The sequence below is a fragment of the Anastrepha obliqua genome, chromosome 2 (genome assembly GCF_027943255.1).
Source record: "Anastrepha obliqua isolate idAnaObli1 chromosome 2, idAnaObli1_1.0, whole genome shotgun sequence".
NCBI lineage: Eukaryota > Metazoa > Arthropoda > Insecta > Diptera > Tephritidae > Anastrepha > Anastrepha obliqua.
In genome coordinates, this window is record NC_072893.1 from 63,158,156 (window position 1) to 63,177,648 (window position 19,493).

Genomic DNA, 19,493 nt, shown 5'->3' on the forward strand with positions numbered 1-19,493 from the left:
TCCGTGCGTACCAACTACTGAGGACTTACTGCATGACTTCGAAAAGTAAAATCGGCGTTGCTAAAATACAGCTAATGGTATATTTCCAGATGTTAGAAATAAACAAACCATTTTTTGTTAGCATATCCAACTTCGTTTTATTATTTTCGAATCCGAAAAGGGGGCTTACCCAAAAAACATCGTTTTACGTTTACATCTACGTTTGAGTGGGTTGGGTTAGGTCAGCCAGATTGCTTGTCTAAGACAAGGCACTCGGTGGCCTTAAGGCCATTGTGATACCTGCATTTGAGTTCCTTCCCCTAACTAAGTTGATTAAACCACTTAAATCTTTTTAGAAGGTAACTAGTCCCTCCAGTGAGACATTTTGCAAATTTCTCAGGTCTTCAAAGAAATAACCGCCAAGATATTTGGCACGGCTTCTTTGACAACAACATTCATGTGACTTAATTTCTTCTTCATCTTGACAACTCATCTTCACCCCATTCTGCTGGCTCGGGTGCCAATAGTGCAGTGACCCGCTATTTTATCCTTTTAATGTTCAGTTTTGGCCAGAGCGCTTTGGAGGCCCTGCAGTTAGTAGTCAGAGACCACCTTCTATCGGTTTCCGCTCAAGTCAATGGTATCGTGTAGCTCATCTAACGGTAGGCCTAGGAAACTTACTGTTTCAACAGGTTGAGTCCCATCGGAGATGGGTGTTAGATGAGTGGGTTTGATGGAGCACGTAAAAAGGTGGTTGGTGTAGTGTGTGGTGCGTTCACATTGTGGGCATATGTTTAGTATGTCGGGGTCAATTTCGGATATGTAGGAGTTTAACCTGCTACAGTATCCAGAACGTAATTGTGCCAAGGTTACGCAGATCTCTCGGGGTAGCTGGAGCTCTTCATCAGTTATGGGTCATGATTGGACTCCGATTACGGCATTCGAGGGTCGGGAGCTTAAGAAGGTGGTAAGTGTTTCCCGATGAATGTCGTCTAAATTGTCTGTCTAAACAATGTCCGGTCCAGTAGTTGTCGTTTTATTTTTTTCTGGATCTCGTCGGAGTAGTTGAAGAGATGCCACCTGATGTACCTAGGAGACCTGCGGTAGCACCCTAGTAGAAACTGTTTACTGAGCAGTTTGTAGTGCTTCTTCACAGGGAGCATCTGTGCCTCATTATGTAGGTGTTGTGGAGTGGACAACAGGAGGCATCCCGTCGCTGTTTGAATAGCAGTGTTTTGGCATATCTGAAGCTTTATCCACTGCGTCTCACTAGTTCCAGGCGACCAGACAGGCGCAGCGTAATTCACAACCGGCCGGCAAATTTCTTTAAATGCCGCCAGCAACATTTCTTTGTCCTTGCCCTAAGTACTGCCGGCTAGCGATTTGAGGACTTGTTGAGGTTTTGGACTTTAGTACCAATTGCAATTGTGTGCGCAGAGAAGGAAATAAATCTGTCAATGATTACACCCATAATTTTGGGGTTTTTAACAGTCGGTATTGGTGTGTCGTCTTTGACCTTGAGGTGGTAAAGAGGGTCGCCATGGACTTAGTGGAGGAAAGCCAAAACAGGCATCATTGCTTTCATCAGGAAAATAGTTTGCTATTGATTTGGTCAGTGAACTTAAGTACCTTGGCCTGGTCTTGGATGTCAAGCTTAGCTTGAAGAGCCATGCTAACGCAACCTTGTCCACAGCAACAAAGGCTCTCATGATCTGCAAACGTCTAGCAGGAAAACCCTGGGGCTGTTGCCCCAGAATCCTGAGATGGATGTACATCATCATAATAATACCAATGGTGACATATGAAGCGGTCGCTTGAGCATCGAGAGTCACTCTTTTGACGGTACGGGCGTGTACATCACGGGGGCGAGGCGGACCTGCCCTACGTCTGCTGTGGAGGTGATGCTTCATATAGTAATTCAGCAATCTGCCAAGCGTACCCTGCTGAATATTACCAGGAGAGGAAAAGTGATGTCATCTAAAAACATGGAATTGCTGAGTCTGCAGCCCCCACTTATCCAGCTACCCAGAGATAATTTCACTAAAGCTATCAAATTCGAAAAGAAGTTCAGAAGTGCACTGGACGATATTTTAAACTGGAGTAGACCTTTGAAAGGAAACTTCGGAAGTGTACCCCGCACTGGTACACAGATGGCTCGAACACCACAGAAGACATAGGCGCTGGAATATACTGTCGCAGAGCCAACGTTCTGTGCCGATGGATAGTATCTTCCAAGCAGAGATTTATGCCATCTGTACGTGTGCAGAAATAAACTTCGGCAGAAATCGCCGGAATGAGCGAATTGCCATTCAAGCGGCACTCATGGCCCCATCGTCCTGTGAGATCAAATCCTCACTGGACCTTGGGTGTATCGAGAAACTTAATCAACTACGAATGGATTTGGGTTCCAGGACACAGGAGTATAACTGAACCCGAACGTATAATGGGACCCGAGCCATTCCTTACTATGAGGCAACACACTATCAAGAGGAATCTTAGGAGTGAAGAGCTAGAGCTAAGGGAGGTTTGCTGGCCCGAAACCATGGGGCTACGCCAGGCGAAATCCTTGCAGGGAGCGTACAACGAAAAGAGGTTTAAAAATCTCATAACCCTCCCCAAAGATAAACTGAGAATGCTCACGGGCACGCTGGATCCAACCCATCTCTATCGTGAGTTTAAACAGGAAACTAGGTCTGGATGAGGTACTGTGATGAATATATATATGTATATATACCATAAATAACACCCTTTTTAGGTGTTTGGCCGAGCTCCTCCTCCTGTTTTTTGGCGTGCGTCTTATTGTTGTTCCACAAATGGAGCGACCTAAAGTTTTAAGCCGACTCCGAACGGCAGATATTTTTTATGTGGAGCTTTTTCATGGCAGAAATACACTCGGAGGTTTGACACTGCTTGCCGAGTGGCGACCGCTATTAGAAAAAACGTTTTCTTCATTTTGGTCTTTCACCGAGATTCGAACCTACGTTCTCTCTGAATTCCAAATGGTAGTCACGCACCAACCTATTCGACTACGGCGGCCGTGATGAATAGAGGACACAAAAAACCATGAGTTCGAAGTGCAAACCTCATAAAGTCCCTAATCCTAGGGCACCTTAAAACTGGACATAGTTTACTGAAACCATTTATATGCGTGTCTATCATGTCTTAACACCAAAAAGGGAAACAAAACGAATAACATAAATTTTCTAGCATACATTTTATTAAATTCATTTATTACAGACACATATGTCTTACTTGTATTGAGGTTTGCACGCTACACTAATGTATCCTCTTACTTATTACTTCTAGATTAAATGTACTTACTACTAACATACATATGCATTATTTAATTTGTATTTCGTTTCTTTCATGTACTCTCAATTTACGTCAATGTACTTTTCATTATTTGTAATGTTGTTGATTTTGTACTAATTTAAAAATACGAATATACATATGTATAAGTTAATAGGCGTTTATATTTGAATACACAAAATGAAAATAGGATTTCATTAATATAAAGGTATACATTTTCACATATAGAGCTATATAAAAAGGATCTTATGTGTTTGAGAAATTGAAAAAAATTATCTTCTCAGTGTTAACTTAATACCACTCAATGCAAAAAAGTCAGTCGTCATGATTTAATATTATATATATACAATTCATATATATTTATGTGCTCAAATTCCAGGAGCAGTAGCAGCTTCGAAGACATCGCTCAGAACAGCATCCTTGACACTGCTATGTATGGAGTAAGCACCGTCCCATGTGCAAATGCCACAGTTCTATAAAGACATTTGCATCACACGTAAAATACGTAAAATTTTTGACTACTTTAACACACTTACATCACATATATAAAAGTATTCCTTCGAGCGTAATATGTGCGACCTAATCCGATTCAACTTGATAAACTTGCCCCGATAGGTCGTTTTTGTTTTCACAATATGGCTGCTAACATTTACTATAATGAGACAAGAAATATTTTACCAAATAATATATAATAGAAACATTATACGCACATAAGTGATAGGTTTTTCCATATGGATTCATATTTAACGCACTCATATCTTTAATCTCATCCAGAGCCTGTCCAAAACGCATCGTTTGCATTTCATGCCTCAGTGCGAATATGAATTCATTACTATTACAGCTCAAGCAACGTGTAAAGAGATTGCATTCATATATTTTTATATCCAGCAGGCGTATTATATTTAGTACTTGGTCTACGCTGGAGTCACTAGGAATTTGTAGACATTGTTCTGGTGGCAATTCGTTCACGAATAAATCGTAACGAGAATCCCGTGTAAGTATATAACGGCGTTCTCTTTTGGCTAATTCAATATAATAGCTCAAATCGTTGTTGACGATTTCCACACAATCGATGCCTAATTTACGGAACTCTTTCGACAGCCCAGTCATCATGGTATCACAAATAAATTTTGTCCCAATTGACCTAAATTATTTGAATAACTTGCATACTAAATTTTTTCCAATAGTAATAAATGCACGCGTACCTATTGTTTTCATTTTTTGCACCAACTGAATTAACTCCTTGTGCATCCATTTTAACTGCCCTAGTTGAACTGCGGTCATCGTTCTGCTCGGTAATAACGCGTTTCTTTTGGAACAAGTAGCCAGTTTTCCCAGTTGTCACCTCATCGACTACCTGGTCAACATCTAAACCCATACGCACCAGTATTTCTGAGACTACTTGGTATACTAGCAATAAACAGTGCGCATCCAGTGCTGCAAAGGAACAAGTATTTAGCGTCAATATAATATTAAACTATTCTCATGAGATCTAAATCATTGACTAAAGAAAGCTTCTTTCTACTCACCCGCGTATATGACTTGATCGTGACGCAACGGTCGATTGGCCCAATTCGAGAATTGATTTGATTTATCTAATTTCTTCCCCAAACATATTTCGGTCAATGTGCATAAGCTCTCGCCCGAATTAGAGGCACACTCAAATGGAAATTTAACAATTTGTAAGTACTTTAAGCGTCGCCATAATTCGCGTAAGTCCAAGTAACACGTTTTTGCATTGAGGTTTAATTCTAATGGCAATGATTTATGCAACATACGCATATCCTGGTGTAAGGAGAAACCTATTTTCAGAATCTCCAAATTATTAAACACTCTACGTCCGAGCTGCTGCCACAACTCATTGCTAAGATTGGACGATAGGCAATCTAATAAATAAACGCGATCCATAGTAGCCATCTGTAAGACTGAAATAACGTTTTCGTTGCAAACCGTTGGCTTCCACTCGGAATCGAACGCTATCAGCAATTGACCTTCTAAATGATCTAACATTTGAAGGAATTTTACACGATCATCGACTATAATAATGCAGTCAATGGGGAGATTTAACGTTAAATATTGATTGTTTTTGAAAGAATTCGAACGTTTAGATTTATTCATTGCTCCGCGACTACTATTAGCGGATTTTGAGGATTTATTGCTGGTATTATGCTTGTCAGCTCCATACGGTCGATTTTGTTTCAAATAATCGAGTACAGCATCTGGACACTCTTCGAGTGGTATTTTATAGAAGCGTATCCAATAGCCCGCCTCTTTAATGTCGCCATAAGCGACCACATTATTAATCAGATCCATTTGTATTGCTTTTGTAACTGCAGCGTCGTGTGCCAATTCAACCCAGGCATCGTGACTCATTCCACCATCTCGGTATTTACGCCACAAGTAATGTAAATACGAGCAAGCTTTTGTAAAATTCAGATTTGGTGTATCATGAGCGTCAATCTTGTATTTCTTCGCCAGCCGTGTGACTAATTTGGACATGGGGCGATAGGTTAAGATATTATGCTTCACATCTTTGTACTCATATTTTCTATAAAAAAAATAATTATTTAGAGATTTTAAATATTTTCAAGATGATGTACAATAATTTAACCAGACCGTAACTTACGTTAATACTTCTTCACAATGGTCTAGAACAGTCTTTTGTTTATCCAGTAAGGAATCAAGAAACTTCACTGTCGGCAATGCCAAATCTTTGGCAACATTAAGATACTCCTCCGCTAATGACACTTTGTCTTGTAGAATTAATGGGAATACGATATCAAAAATCCCAAAAATATGTGTAATTTGCAAGTGCATCGTCCAATATGCAGCCTGTTAAATTAACTTAACTTAATTATTTGAAAACACGTTTTTTATTTGATCGAACTTACATCTTTGATATGCCCTGCTGCTATTAAATCTTTAATTTTAGGCACCAAAAGGTCACGAATCTTCTTTAATTCATACGTGGAAATCACAGCCTTACATAGCGGTACTATGCCGCAAGTCTTCACAAAATTGAAAGCAATCATGCGGGTGTTGTCTGTGCAATTAGTAGATATCTCTGGCTTTGTTTTATGAAGGTCACAAACGGTTTCCAATACTATGTAGGTAGATTCAATAGATTTTAGTTAATATAATATATAATAAACATGTAGTATAAAAAGCGAATCCTTACTGAATAGCGCCAAGCTTTTGTTTTTTAAGTTATTGCATCCTGGACAATTTGCAAATAATTTTAAGGCAAATAGCAGAGGATCCTCATCAGTCATTAGCATAGCTTTGAGATTGTGCTGAGCAGACGGCATACGTTTGTCTAGATAAAAAAAAAAACAACATATACCCAATGCATTTTTAAAGAATCAAATACTCGTACGTGCAAGAAATTCTTGCCAAAAGATACTTACATGAATTCCATTCATCCTTGTAGAAAAAGAACCAGGAGGCTACTTCGGAGCTGAGGTTGCGGTCGAAATTTTCGTTATTCAGACCCGCACCGACTGTAATGTCTGGTACGACAGTGATTTTTTGCATCACTTCACTTAAGTAATCCTCACCGTCCTCACCGTCCTCATAGCCGGCAGGAATACGACAAATGCTCATCGTGAGTAATTATTTTACAATGCAATTCAATATTATTCGCTTTTTTTAAGGTCAAAACAAGTAATTCCAAATTCTCTTCTATTGTGTAGTTTCAGACAGCGCTGCCATGCTTCGGAATTTATACTGTTATTTATGTACACACTTATCTAAATTGAACCATGCCAAAGTATAAAAAAAATTTAATGCATATGTTTGAGAAATGCGGTGCATCAAATAGAAAGTTCATTAAATATTTCGAAGATATTTAATTACTGACAAATAGCACAACTTGTGAACTCACTAAACATGTACGTAAAGAGGAACTAAATAAAACTGAAGCCACACGTGAAAAAAAGAAGTATTTATTCGAAAAACTCGAAAAACGACAGGCAAATCTATGCAAGGTAATATTGATTCTACAAATACAACAATTTGTGAGTCTATTGTCAAAATTCAGCTGAAGGAAGAAGAGGGAAAGAAGATACAAATACTCTCACTTTGACAGTCAAGAACTAAACAGCTGATGAAACACCACCACCTTGTATAGCTACGCCCATCACAGTGTACAGCAACTAATCGGTGTACTATCATTCTTGTGCGCTCATACTGTAATGATACAAAGTGTGCCAGGTAGCCAAGGCGAATTTATTACAGGTGACAGCAAACACATATAAGTAAAACCCTACATGTATTTGTTGTTGCGTTTGGTCTAAGCATCGCGTCAGAATCAGTAATCAAATGTAAACATACCAATACATACAAACAAAGCATATAATTTTGACGTAAGCCATACCTACGGCGAAAAATTCAGCTGGGTGAATGCTGTCACCTTAATAAATCCACCTTGCAGGTAGCAATGACATTCGTTTTCAGTACGCAGACTTGGCAGTTAAGGAGCAATTATTTTCATTTCGCAAATAATGCCACACTTTATATTTTGACACTATCACTGTGTATGGAATACAAAAGGTGGCACCTTCCGAAAACCGAAATGCCTGCAAATGCGTTTTGTTTTTGGTGTTTTTGCAAATAACCCCGCGGCAGAAACGGGTGTTTGTGTATAATTTCTTGTGTTAGTTAGCTTTATTTCTTTCCCGGTTTATTATTTTACTTACTTTTCCTCTTTACAAAAAGTTATTTATATTCTTTTTGTTTGTTGACCTGCAGTGCAGACTTTAAAGTGAATTCGGAAGGCGAATTCAAAAAGACAAACCTGCAAGGTGAACTCTCTAGAGCAGCGATCGGCGTATTCACACTTGCAAAGCATTAATCTCATGAGAATGATGTCACTACAAATTTTTTCTAACAATAGATACTTAAATGCTATCAATATTGCTTTGGATATAAGCAATATTGCTAAGAATAATATAAGGTAAAAGAGACCATAAGACAAGAAGGAAATAAATAATATGCCTCTTCTTTTCTTTGGTATAAATGAAAACATCTTGGCAACGAGGGAATAGAGTTACCTTAAATTACATGTGTTTGTACGGCAGTGAGTTATACCAGCGCATCTTACTCGATAACTGTGTTGTTGCTTTCGCATGTAAATTTTTGTCAAGTTAATCGAGCATATAGTTTGCGAGCGGCGAATAGAATAATATTAACAACTAAATTTTAAAATAATAGTTTAAAATACTATAATATCCTGAATGCAATTGTGTCAAGATGATGGTGGTTGGATTCTGATGAAAGCATTCCTATACCGCGCTGCAGTAGTTGGGTAACAGTAAAAATTTGAGATAATTATTCAAAAATGCTAGAAACTACAGTGAAAAAATATAATTCCTCAAATTTAAATTTTATAGAATAATTGTTTATGTCAATTTGTTGAACAACTAATTTAACAACCGATTATAATATTGTGATCGAAATAAAAATCATTAAATAAAAGTGGCACACTAATGGCAACACAACTTGCTTGCTCTAGTGAATAACTTTATTAACTATTTCTTTACTCTTTCACATGTTTGCCTCACGCATGAATACCCTATTCAATTGAATACCCTACGCGCATGCACCCCTGCTTAATAACCAAGGCGAATCGAATACTGAACGTGGGGTCTTCCCAAAACAGTTACTTCAATTGTCAGGAGTTTGACAAACCTGACGACAGTATTCTTTTCCATACTAAACAAACGAACAAAAGGAACAAAAGTAGAAAAAATTACATGTTTGGGAAAATTCAGTGAATGGCTTGGTAGTAATCTAATCAAACTAAGCAAGTCCTTTAACGACTTGCTTAGGTTTAAATGTTTAGTTTTACTCCACAATATTATAAACACTCAGAAACCCAGATACCTCAAAGATCGACTTATGCCTTCAAAGTCCTGCCGTTCGTTAAACTTAGTCCCGATGAATTACAGTTGTTTGGTGACTGAACGTCAATACTTTGTGTTCTCTGTCCGTCTTTGGAATACCTTACCTTACAAAATTAAACGTATAAAAGAAAGCTCGTGTTTCAAAAATAAATTGCTTCGCTATCTTGCCGAAAATTGCTGAATGTACTTTAAATCTCTTCCCATTAATCCCTACTCCTGCTACTACTATTTTTTACCTTACTTTCCTTCTAATACTTTCTCCAACTTATACTTCTTTACTACTATCTGTAATTTTAATTCTAATTTTAGTTTTGATTTTACTGTTAATCCTTCTATGTAAACTATTCTTAAGGTCAATCATTGTAAAAAATAACCAATGGTTGTATGTTTTGACTTTAATAATAAATAATAAATAATAATAATAATGAAAAGAAAGTGCCGCGCGTTAAATTGGGAAAACAAAAATTAATATAAAGCCTGGAAATGCAGGTTTTTGTGTTGTTATGCGAAAGATGTCGTGGCAAGAAATTGTGTGTGAAGAATTTCTTGAATTTGGTAGTTTTATTGATTTCGTGTGGTCTTTCTCTTCACACAAGTAATTTCCCTTCACACAAGTAATTTCCCTTCCTTTTTTATACTCTTGGAGCGCGATAGAGTCAGCTGTTTTTGGAAGGCGCCACCTATGGTACTCAATTCGCCTTGTTATCATATCATTCTTGATTGTTGCCAGTTTAATATGGTTCGATTTCCATCGATTAATAACTCCCATGCTTAATTATTATTTTATATAGTTGTTTGTGTCAGAAAGCGTCAATTTTCTCGTCTGGACTTGGCAGAAAGTATCTATAATTCATTGGAATCGCATTAATATTTTAGGCTTAAACCGTTTTATTCGGTGTGGCCATTGTAGAAAGTATTTAAGAACATGGAAACTTCAGGAAACGGTAAGTGTTCTCGTTAAAGAAGGTCGAGTAAACTAAAAGTGAGGTTACGTCGTATTTAGAAAAGTTTTACGCATTTCGTTGAAATTTTTTTATTTAGAAACGTCTGACGGAGCCAGCGAGGCCGTAACTAATGTGACTAGCTCATTGGAATCTTCCGCAGTAGCTCCGAACAAATCACCACTGGTAGAAACCGATAAAAATCTCGTGACTCATGAAAGTAAGCGAGAAGACTCTTCTGTAAAGATACCAGAAGAAGAAAAACAAGAGCGAAGTAATGGTGATCCCGTAAGCCCCAGTGCGATTGTAGAAAAAATTGGTGAAAAGGTAGGGTCGCCCCCATCAAAGTCGCGTTCACAAAGTCCACAGGCACCAGAATCACCAAAAGAAGTTAATACTGTTGAGAATGTCAATATTAATAGTAATGCAAATAATAAATCAAAAAGCCGTAGTCGTAGTGCTAGTCCATGTGAAAAGCTTGCAATTGGTGATGTAAGTAAAGAAAGCAATAGAAGTAGTCGTAGTCGCAGTCGGAGTTTAAGTGCGGGAACAAAAAATGGCGTAGGAAAAGATGCAACCAAAAAAATAAGAAATGGGTCCGTCGAGCGTTCCAGATCACGCAGTAGGTCAGTTCGTTCACATAGTGGTTCACGGCGTTCTCGTAGCGGATCCCATCGTTCGCGTAGTGGTTCCGTTCACTCTAATAATGGTTCCCGACGTTCTCGAAGCGGATCAAGGCGGTCTAGAAGTAGATCAAAACATTCACGAAGTGGTTCCCGTCGTAGTGGATCTGTACGTTCACGAAGTGGATCTAGACGGTCTCGCAGCGGTTCAAATCGTTCACGCAGTGGATCCAGACGTTCACGAAGTGGTTCAAGACGTTCGCGCAGCGGTTCAAGACGTACCCGCAGTGGTTCAAGACGATCGCGCAGCGGTTCAAGGCGCTCGGGAAGCAGTTCTGCACGCTCTCGTAGCGGTTCTATACGTTCACGTAGTGGATCTAGCCGGTCGCGCAGTGGTTCAAGACGTTCGCGAAGTCGTTCAAAGCGATCTCGCAGTGGATCAATGCGTTCACATAGTGGATCCAGACATTCACGTAGTGGATCAAGACGTTCACGTAGTGGATCAAGACGTTCACGTAGTGGATCAAGACGTTCACGTAGTGGATCCAGGCGTTCCCGTAGTGGTTCGCGCCGCTCTCGTAGTGGATCAGCTAGATCTAGAAGTCGTTCAGGCAGTCGAATTAGCCGAAGTCGCAGTCGCAGCCACTCGAAGTCAAGGTCTAGATCACGCTCTGGATCTGTTGCCCGCTCAAAGTCGAGATCTGGTAGTCGTTCAAGGTCTGCCTCGCGATCCCGTTCTAGAAGTAGTGGTTCTCGATCACCTACAGTGAAAAAAGGAAGAAAGAGAAATATCTTAAGTGACTCGGAAGGTGAGTGTACACGCCTAGACAAATTAAATACAGCCTATTCAAACATTTGTGTATATTTAATGAATTCATTGCCACGTTTTCTAATTAAGATGAGGGCCCGTCGACAACAAATAAGAGGGCTAAAATAACGGACACAGACAACGAGGATGAAGAAGAAAAAGACAAAGTTGCAAAAGAGGGGAATGAAGAAGATCTTGAGCCGAAAAAAACAGTGGACAGTTCAGATGATGAAAATATTCCTATTGACGATATGAGAGAGTATGTAAAATTTTCATCTTCATTTACCAAATTAAATTTAAATGTACCAATGTTAAATTTATAGGAATGATAATTTTGTATCGGATTTTGATGCTATGTTACTACGTAAGAAGGAAGAAAAGCGCGTACGCCGCCGAAAACGTGATATCAGCTTAATAAATGACAATGATGACCTAATCGATCAGTTGATAGTTGGAATGAAAAACGCAGCCGATGAAGACCGACAATTGAATATGGAAGGCAGCCCTGCAACAAAAAAAATATCAATGCTGAAGATGGTCATGTCACAACTTATTAAGAAAGATTTGCAACTAGCCTTCTTGGAGCATAACATCTTGAACGTGCTTACAGACTGGTTGGCACCACTACCAAACAGAAGTTTACCTTGTGTGCAAATACGCGATAACATTTTAAGGCTACTAGCAGATGTAAGCTTATATTTCTCATACATATGGAATTGATATAAATATAAAATTTATTTTTTAGTTCCCCACTATTGACAAAAGTTACTTAAAACAGTCGGGAATTGGAAAGGCGGTTATGTATTTATATAAACATCCACAAGAAACTAAACCAAATCGGGATCGAGCTGGGCGTTTAATATCGGAGTGGGCTCGTCCAATTTTTAATTTGAGCTGCGATTTTAAGGCGATGTCAAAGGAAGAACGACAAGAGCGAGATTTAGCACAAATGCCACGACGCCAGAAGTCACCCGAACCGCAGCCAACAACATCCTCAAACAAAAAGAGGGGCTTGAATTCAGCTTTTACTAAATCGAACGACGAGAAACCACTAAGGCCTGGTGATCCAGGTTGGGTTGCGCGTGCACGAGTGCCTCTGCCGTCGAACAAAGATTATGTTGTACGTCCAAAATCAACTGTTGAAGGAGAAATTTCATCGGTATGTTATGCGACGACTAGAGTGGAGGTAGTAAAAGGAATAATTATTTATTTTTGAACTTTTTATTGCAGTCGACGAAACGAAAGCCTAATCGCTTCGAAAAGCATATGAAGAAGTTTTTGGACGCAAAACGTTTGAAATCGTCAAGACGTGCTGTTGAGATTTCCATTGAAGGTCGAAAAATGGCTCTTTAGGCGCACTATCTCTTCATAATAAAATAGGTTTTATTAAAGTGATAGAAAATCGGCAACAAAGAGAACAATATGTTGTATGCCCTTGTATATTTAATTGTACTTGTTCCCTTTCGTCTTATCCGCAATCCAAACCAATAAATTAATTACAGACTGTCGAATCCACCTAAAGAAATGGCTGCAGATATTTGTTAAAAATCAAATAAGCAGTTTTTGTGGAAATGTATCTTAATAGAAATGTATGAATTGCGGTTCAAGTAATTTGAATAAATAAATCTAAATTATCTAAATCCCTGAGGTCTCATAGTATTTTTCTGATAGGTTATGGATAATAAGAAGAAACCTATTCTAACCAATACGCTTCTAATGAAATAATAAAACACGAATTTCGGAAATTGGTATCTGTCAAATTGAACTGCCGGAACTAAAGATAGGGTAAAGCGGTGCACTAGAAACGGCTAGTTTACTTGGTCGTGAAAAATCTGAGTCATTCCCATAAAGTAGAACCGGCTGCCATGGGTTGCCTCACACCCCGTATTACGACAGTCATCCCGAAGAGCTATAGTACTACAATGATCTTCTAACCTTACAAGAAATCTTGCAGAAAACGTGTCCAATCAGCATGGATTCATCACTGGACGGTCCCCAGTGTCTAATCTCGCCGTTTTTAGTGAATATTGTATTAGAGCCTCAGCAGGGTAGCAAGCCGACTGCATTTACACGTATTTTCTCAAAACTATCGGCAGGATCTCTCACAACATTTTACTACATAAATTATTTTTGCTTGGGTTTCGCCCTGTTCTCCTGCAATGGTTGAAATCCTATTTATGTGGAAGGCGTTGTGTGGTCAAAATTGATGGTATATCTTCTGAGTGCCTGCTCTGGAGTGGTTCTTGCGTTGTTCAGAAACGATGTTGTTGTTGTTGTAGCAGCATAAACATTCCCCATACATATTTTTCATTTAATAGCCACATTCATTTCATCTTATCAAAATCATATTCTGCCTTACGCTTTGTGCGACATAATAGCTAAAATTTTACAGACCTTTATACCCAGAAATTGCTGTTTACTGTACTCGAACGCTTCAGGTTGGAATACGCCGCCGTTATTTTAAGCTGAAATTTACAATCACGCTTACTTTTGATCAACTTGACGTCCTCAGCAAGTAGAAGATCGATTCTTGCTCTCTCGTTTGTTTTCTATGTTATTAGAGGCGACATTGATTGCCCCTTTCTGCTTCAAGGTACATATTAATTTTCTTCCACCTCCCAGTATTGTTCGTAACGCTCTTCCATTCTATTTAAATAAGTTCAATACAAAATATACTTGTAATGCTTGTACTGAACGTACTCTTCGTGATTATAATGAGATTTCCACTTCATTAGATTTTAATTAATAATTTCTAAGAAAGAATTTTCTATACTATTAAACGCGTATCTTTTAGTAAGTTAGAGGTAAGCTTGTATATTTTAGGTAGATGTAAGTTTGCAATTGAATTATGTTTATTTTTTTATTATTCTTTAGTTTTAGTAGTCAGTCCGAAATGTATTTTCTTGACTTCTTGAAATAAATACATAAACTTGCTCAAGTTTCGAGTACCAAAATTCTAGGCAGAACTGTTAAGAACTCCTTAGCAATGATAATTAATGATATCAACCTAATTTTGGAGCCACCATGAGCATGCAACACTCGTGGTGACAGACGAAACAAGAACAAAATTTGAATGATTAGAGCAAAGGTTGCGAAACGCATATTCGTTACATATACATATATAAATTATACTGATATTCTTTTTTCCGATCTGATAAAACAAAAAAAAAAATGTTTTTAAGCTGCAACAATTTGCCCAGCATCGATAAACACCCGTGCGTTCAACTTATGCGAAGTTGGTGCATTGGTCACCGTATTTACGTAGGTATATTCCATTGTGAAACCCAATTTAACGAAATCGCCTGCTTTCAATGATTCATCGGTTGTGAAGTTCAGCCTTACTGATGCCTTATTTGATTTGCGCCAAATTATAAACCTACAAGTAGAACAGGAGATTGTAATACCTACACAAACAAGTTTTAGTTTTAATTACTCTGGCTCCTCTCGAGGCGTTTGCACATCTTCATCGAATTCGGTAGAATCATCGCGTTGATTGAGCACAAAATTTATCTCATTATTGTCCAATTTTGCGTTGGCCTTCTGCTGCACTATGCGTGGATCCTCTATGAGAGAAGTTTGTCGCGAAAGTGTAGTGCTAGTCAATGATGGCGAACTCGTTATCGATTTCAACGATTCAGCAGCTGCACTAGTGGCTGTATTTTCCTTTATCTTGCATGCGAGCTTAAACTCTTCAATCAATTCTAGCTCCTCTGCATGGTTCGGCAATGGTTTTATTGTAATGGACATATCATGCATTGTTGGATTAGTAAGTTTCAGAATGATTGAGCTAGATCTTCCGGCATACAATAGCTGTTCATTGCGTACGAGTAATACGTCTGGCACATGATAATTGGCGAACAATTGGATGCGGTATTTTACTGATGTTGGATGATACTCCGGTTTAATAACATTATGTTCGCATTGGCGACATCGTAACGAACGTTTAATCCATAGAATTCTACGCTGTGGATATAACTTGTTTACAGTGAAAGGCTGATCGGACGGTTGACCATGGCGTTGCTTAATGTTACTGACTGTAAAAGTTAGGTGGCAATTAAATTTTAGAAAAACAATGTTAATTTTGTATTACCGTTTCGCAGATTTATAGCCTGTGAGAATACTTCATTAGGTAACGCATCAAGCTCATCTGTGGCAATTGACGGTGTGATATTTACAGGTTTTGCCTTTTGAGTATTTTTATCGGGCCAGCCGATTTGGCGACGTATCATCGAAACAGTCAAACCAGTGCGATCCTGCAATAAGCGACATTTTAAAACATTTCGAATTGATTAATTCGTTCATTCTTTTGTTTTTAAATACCGTCAAACTAGGAAATTTATGCGCCTTTGGTGTTTTACGTCTTAAATATTCTTGTTTTTCTTGCTTATCTTGCAAAACAACGGCTTGGTAGTATTCCAACAAAGAATTAAAGCGTGTCTGGTAAGAACACTCATTTTCCGGCCATGCGCCAGTCGCTGAATAAAAGATTAATGATGACACACAATAATTAAATACATAAAATAAGCTCTCCTGTCCAAGGTATGTGCACTTACCAACTGACTGATCTGGTATGCCGACATCACGCGATGTCCAGCGACAGCCCAAACAAGAGAGATAATACATCTTTTTCGTCACGATCTTGGTGTTGTCACCTTCGCCCTCTTTAGGAGGTTCGTCAGATTTCCTGTATCAAATCGAATCTGAGTATTTAAATAATCATAAATGTTTGCCCTCTTACTTCGAAACCACAACCATGGTAGCTCGGGCGGATAAAGTATGTTGGCAGCATGGACAATTGAAACAATTGGTGCAGCAATTCTTTTTGTGCTTTGCTTCCGACGACGGAATGTTTTCCAAGCAATTGGAACAGAAATGCGAGTCAACCTAGGGCAAGTACATAAGTATATACGTATTTGAGTGAAAACTAAAAAACAACAAAAATGGGAAACGGATTACTCACTTCGTGGCAGACGCAAAAACCACACCTCAGCTTCAAGCAGTGCCGACAGAAAAATAGTTTGCTTATTGGGTTCACTAAACCACAAGTACAGGCATAGTTTACCACACTCTTTTGCATGAAATTTGCCATTTTTATTGCAAAACGTTTACTATTTTCACTGAGCTAGAAAGTAAATCGATCCCAATGCCCAATGTATTGCGATGACTACATTTGATTTGTGTAGGGCTGCCAACATTTTATTTTCGCAATATCCCGTACCGATAGTATCATTTTTGCTACCGGAATATATAAGATTAGGTATTTGAAGTTACCTATTTAAGACATTTAGAATTTCGATGAGGCGAAGTCGAGATGGACACATATTTAACGAAACAACCAGCTGTTAACGATTCGTCAGTTGTAAAGTTCAGCCAAGGCGAATTTATTACAGGTGACACAAACACATATAAGTAAAACCCTACATGTATTTGTTGTTGCGTTTGGTCCAAGCATCACGTCAAACTCAGTAGTCAAATGTAAACATACGAATGTGAACATACCAATACATACAAACAAAGCATATCATTTTGACGTAAGCCATACCTACGGCGAAAAATTCAGCTGGGTGAATGCTGTCACCTTAATAAATCCACCTTGAGTTCAGCCATACCGACGCCTCAGTTGAATTGCGCTAAATTAGAATATCTGTGTTTGTCGAATTTTGGTAAAAAAAAGCCAAAGAAATATGTACAAAAAATATCCACTTGCTTTTTATCGTATAATGCTTAATTTTTGAATATGCAAAACGATTAGGTTAATTTGGAAGAAGAACGTAAATACACTTTTTGAAAATAAATTTATATTTTTATGGATCATCCTTGAGGGGAAGTATTCAATTATTAAAGGTTTCTTCACTTGTGACATTACTGTTTTGAATTTAAGAATGGTGGAGAAAATGGAACAAATGAAATGAAAAACGATAAATAGTAGCACATATTTTTTTCACTTAAATAGAAATGAATTGCGAACGGTTTCTTCTTCTTGATTGGCGCTAACCATTTAATTGCTTTTGGGCGAGTTTAACAAAGCACGTCAGTCGTTTCTTTCCCGTGCTAACCGGCACCAGTTGGACACACAAAGTGAAAAAAGTTTCTATGCTACCACCAGCTGGTACCGCATCGAATACTTTCTGAGCCGGAGCGTTTGTTTCCATTCGGACGACAACGTAGGCGCTGGATCTTTATTCGCTGCGCGATATCTATTTCATCGTAAAGTTAATACAGCTCATTGCTCCATCGCGTACGATATTCGCCGTTGCCAACGTGCAAAGATCCAAAAATCTTACGCAGAATCTTTCTCTCGAACACTCCAAGTGATTCCTCATCGGATATGCTTCTGCGCCATACGTTAGGACGGGCATGATGAGAGCCTTGTAGAGTGTTAGTTTTGTTCGTCGAGAGAAGACTTTTCTACTCAATTGCCTACTTAGTCCAAAGTATGGCCCATTTCCTAAATGCAAGTTGCAATGCATATTTACAACTCATATAGTTCCTAAATGTATTCGTGAATTTTATGGCAACGCCTCATGTTCCTAATCGGTTGGCAACTCATTTAGATGCGCATAAAATGTCAAAATCGTGCATCAGTTTTGTTTGGTATGCAAAGCGTGTTCAAAGAAACTACAATGGCAGAGTAAGTCGCTTTATTTATTATAAATATACTATTAATTTGTTTATTTATGTTTGAATCTTTACAAATAATTGAAAACGTATATTTATATCTATGTTACAGAGAAAAGAAGTGGACACATGAACGCAAAAAGTTATTAATTACGACAAGACTTCGCCATGAAGCTGATTTTAGCGGCAAAAAAAAGAAACGAAATACCATTTGGGAAACTATATTGCAAGAAATTAAAGATGTGGAAAGCTCTTTTCCAGAGACGATATAACTAGATGTTTCTTAAACATCATGGGAACCTATAAACGCATCAAAAAAAGAAACAATAAATAAACGCAGCCTCTAAACAATTTCAAGATCATAACTATCAACAGTGACGTGGGCGCCGATGCGTGAGTGTGTCGACTGTTTGCTTGATTACTGAAGGTACCACCAGACCCATTGGCCTTGCTCCTTTATTCAGTTTGGAAAAGGCAGAACTCACAACGCGGTTGTTAAAACCGTTGTTGTAGCTCAGCCGACAGTCCGTCAGCTTCCATGGCTTTGTTGTTCTTTAGCCACGTTATCGCTTTACTCACCGTGATATGGTCGGGTAGCGAAAGGACAGTCCCGTCGTCAACGAGTGAGGTATCGTGATATTCACATTCTCTGTGACATACGCAGTTGTCACTATTTAGCAGGTTTGACAAGTATTCCCTGCATAATTCAAGCATGCTCTGGATGTCAGTCACAAAACTAAAAAAGCAAACAAAAAATTTATACACACATTCCATTACTGTACTTGTCTACGACTATTAGGCGCCAACAGTTATTAAATAAACACACACATTACAAAAACAACAACAAAAACAGATGTTTACTCTATTTAAAAAGTGTCAAAAAAATATTTGCATAACTGATGAAAACAACAAAAAATGCAGTCTTTTGGGGTTAATGGTATTTTGTATGTCCTCCTTGGGCATATTTGTTGTTATTTGTTGTTGGAATTCTTGATCAAAGCTAAAATTTTATATAATATTTCTCTTCACTATGATATTCTTGACAAACTGTACATCTAAAATACCAAAAGTGTGTCTTCCATCTATCGCAGCGTGATCGATCTGATTTCGCCTTTTTCGATCAAGAGACAGCCACGTATCTTGATGAATTTTTTGTAAGTTAATTTTTACTTTTAAAATAGATGTCAAAGTTGCGAAGTTTCGTCTTTGTGAAGCTTTAATTTCAGTCATAAATTTAATTGACTAAAAGCTAACTATAAACATACATACATACTTACACCCTACTTTACTATGCGTTGCCCACTGAAGTTTT

At 38.2% G+C, this 19,493-nt stretch overlaps 3 protein-coding genes across 4 annotated transcripts; 1 reads left to right on the forward strand and 2 right to left on the reverse strand.

Moving 5' to 3' along the window:
• Nucleotides 1-3,174: 3,174 nt before the first annotated feature.
• On the reverse strand, nucleotides 3,175-7,310 carry LOC129238739 (exonuclease mut-7 homolog). Of its 2 annotated transcripts, XM_054873891.1 has the most exons (10): nucleotides 7,172-7,310; nucleotides 6,696-7,037; nucleotides 6,467-6,604; nucleotides 6,180-6,391; nucleotides 5,915-6,120; nucleotides 4,818-5,836; nucleotides 4,494-4,725; nucleotides 3,999-4,432; nucleotides 3,825-3,940; nucleotides 3,175-3,761 (listed from the first exon to the last, which is right to left on the reverse strand). In XM_054873891.1, exons 2-10 carry the CDS (start codon nucleotides 6,889-6,891, stop codon nucleotides 3,657-3,659), a joined length of 2,658 nt encoding a protein of 885 aa, XP_054729866.1. In that variant the 5' UTR covers nucleotides 6,892-7,037; nucleotides 7,172-7,310; the 3' UTR covers nucleotides 3,175-3,656. The 2 variants fall into 2 exon arrangements, with proteins under 2 accessions (XP_054729866.1, XP_054729865.1); XM_054873890.1 differs by having other exon boundaries at nucleotides 6,696-7,310.
• Nucleotides 7,311-9,965: 2,655 nt separating this feature from the next.
• On the forward strand, nucleotides 9,966-13,204 carry LOC129238453 (IWS1-like protein). Its single transcript, XM_054873476.1, has 6 exons — nucleotides 9,966-10,135; nucleotides 10,233-11,564; nucleotides 11,654-11,822; nucleotides 11,887-12,250; nucleotides 12,309-12,722; nucleotides 12,794-13,204. Exons 1-6 carry the CDS (start codon nucleotides 10,117-10,119, stop codon nucleotides 12,914-12,916), a joined length of 2,421 nt encoding a protein of 806 aa, XP_054729451.1. The 5' UTR covers nucleotides 9,966-10,116; the 3' UTR covers nucleotides 12,917-13,204.
• Nucleotides 13,205-14,239: 1,035 nt separating this feature from the next.
• LOC129239135 (dynactin subunit 4) lies at nucleotides 14,240-16,732 on the reverse strand. The gene is made up of 7 exons (XM_054874452.1): nucleotides 16,524-16,732; nucleotides 16,302-16,447; nucleotides 16,117-16,247; nucleotides 15,884-16,038; nucleotides 15,654-15,816; nucleotides 14,997-15,597; nucleotides 14,240-14,939 (listed from the first exon to the last, which is right to left on the reverse strand). Exons 1-7 carry the CDS (start codon nucleotides 16,650-16,652, stop codon nucleotides 14,741-14,743), a joined length of 1,524 nt encoding a protein of 507 aa, XP_054730427.1. The 5' UTR covers nucleotides 16,653-16,732; the 3' UTR covers nucleotides 14,240-14,740.
• Nucleotides 16,733-19,493: the final 2,761 nt, after the last annotated feature.

What these genes read in the sequence shown, in the direction of transcription:
- LOC129239135 (XM_054874452.1), bottom strand. Translation starts at nt 16,652, where the DNA reads ATGGCAAATTTCATGCAAAAGAGTGTGGTAAACTATGCCTGTACTTGT. An exon ending in ATAAATTTCCTAGTTTGACG is followed by an intron (nt 15,817 to 15,883) that starts GTATTTAAAAAC and finishes CGCTTATTGCAG; the next exon opens with GATCGCACTGGTTTGACTGT. An exon ending in ACGCCTCGAGAGGAGCCAGA is followed by an intron (nt 14,940 to 14,996) that starts GTAATTAAAACT and finishes TTCTACTTGTAG; the next exon opens with GTTTATAATTTGGCGCAAAT.
- LOC129238739 (XM_054873891.1), bottom strand. Translation starts at nt 6,891, where the DNA reads ATGAGCATTTGTCGTATTCCTGCCGGCTATGAGGACGGTGAGGACGGT. An exon ending in CAAGGATGAATGGAATTCAT is followed by an intron (nt 6,605 to 6,695) that starts GTAAGTATCTTT and finishes TTTTTTATCTAG; the next exon opens with ACAAACGTATGCCGTCTGCT. An exon ending in CATTGTGAAGAAGTATTAAC is followed by an intron (nt 5,837 to 5,914) that starts GTAAGTTACGGT and finishes TTTTTTTTATAG; the next exon opens with AAAATATGAGTACAAAGATG.
- LOC129238453 (XM_054873476.1), top strand. An exon ending in TATCTTAAGTGACTCGGAAG is followed by an intron (nt 11,565 to 11,653) that starts GTGAGTGTACAC and finishes TTTCTAATTAAG; the next exon opens with ATGAGGGCCCGTCGACAACA. An exon ending in CCTATTGACGATATGAGAGA is followed by an intron (nt 11,823 to 11,886) that starts GTATGTAAAATT and finishes TTAAATTTATAG; the next exon opens with GAATGATAATTTTGTATCGG.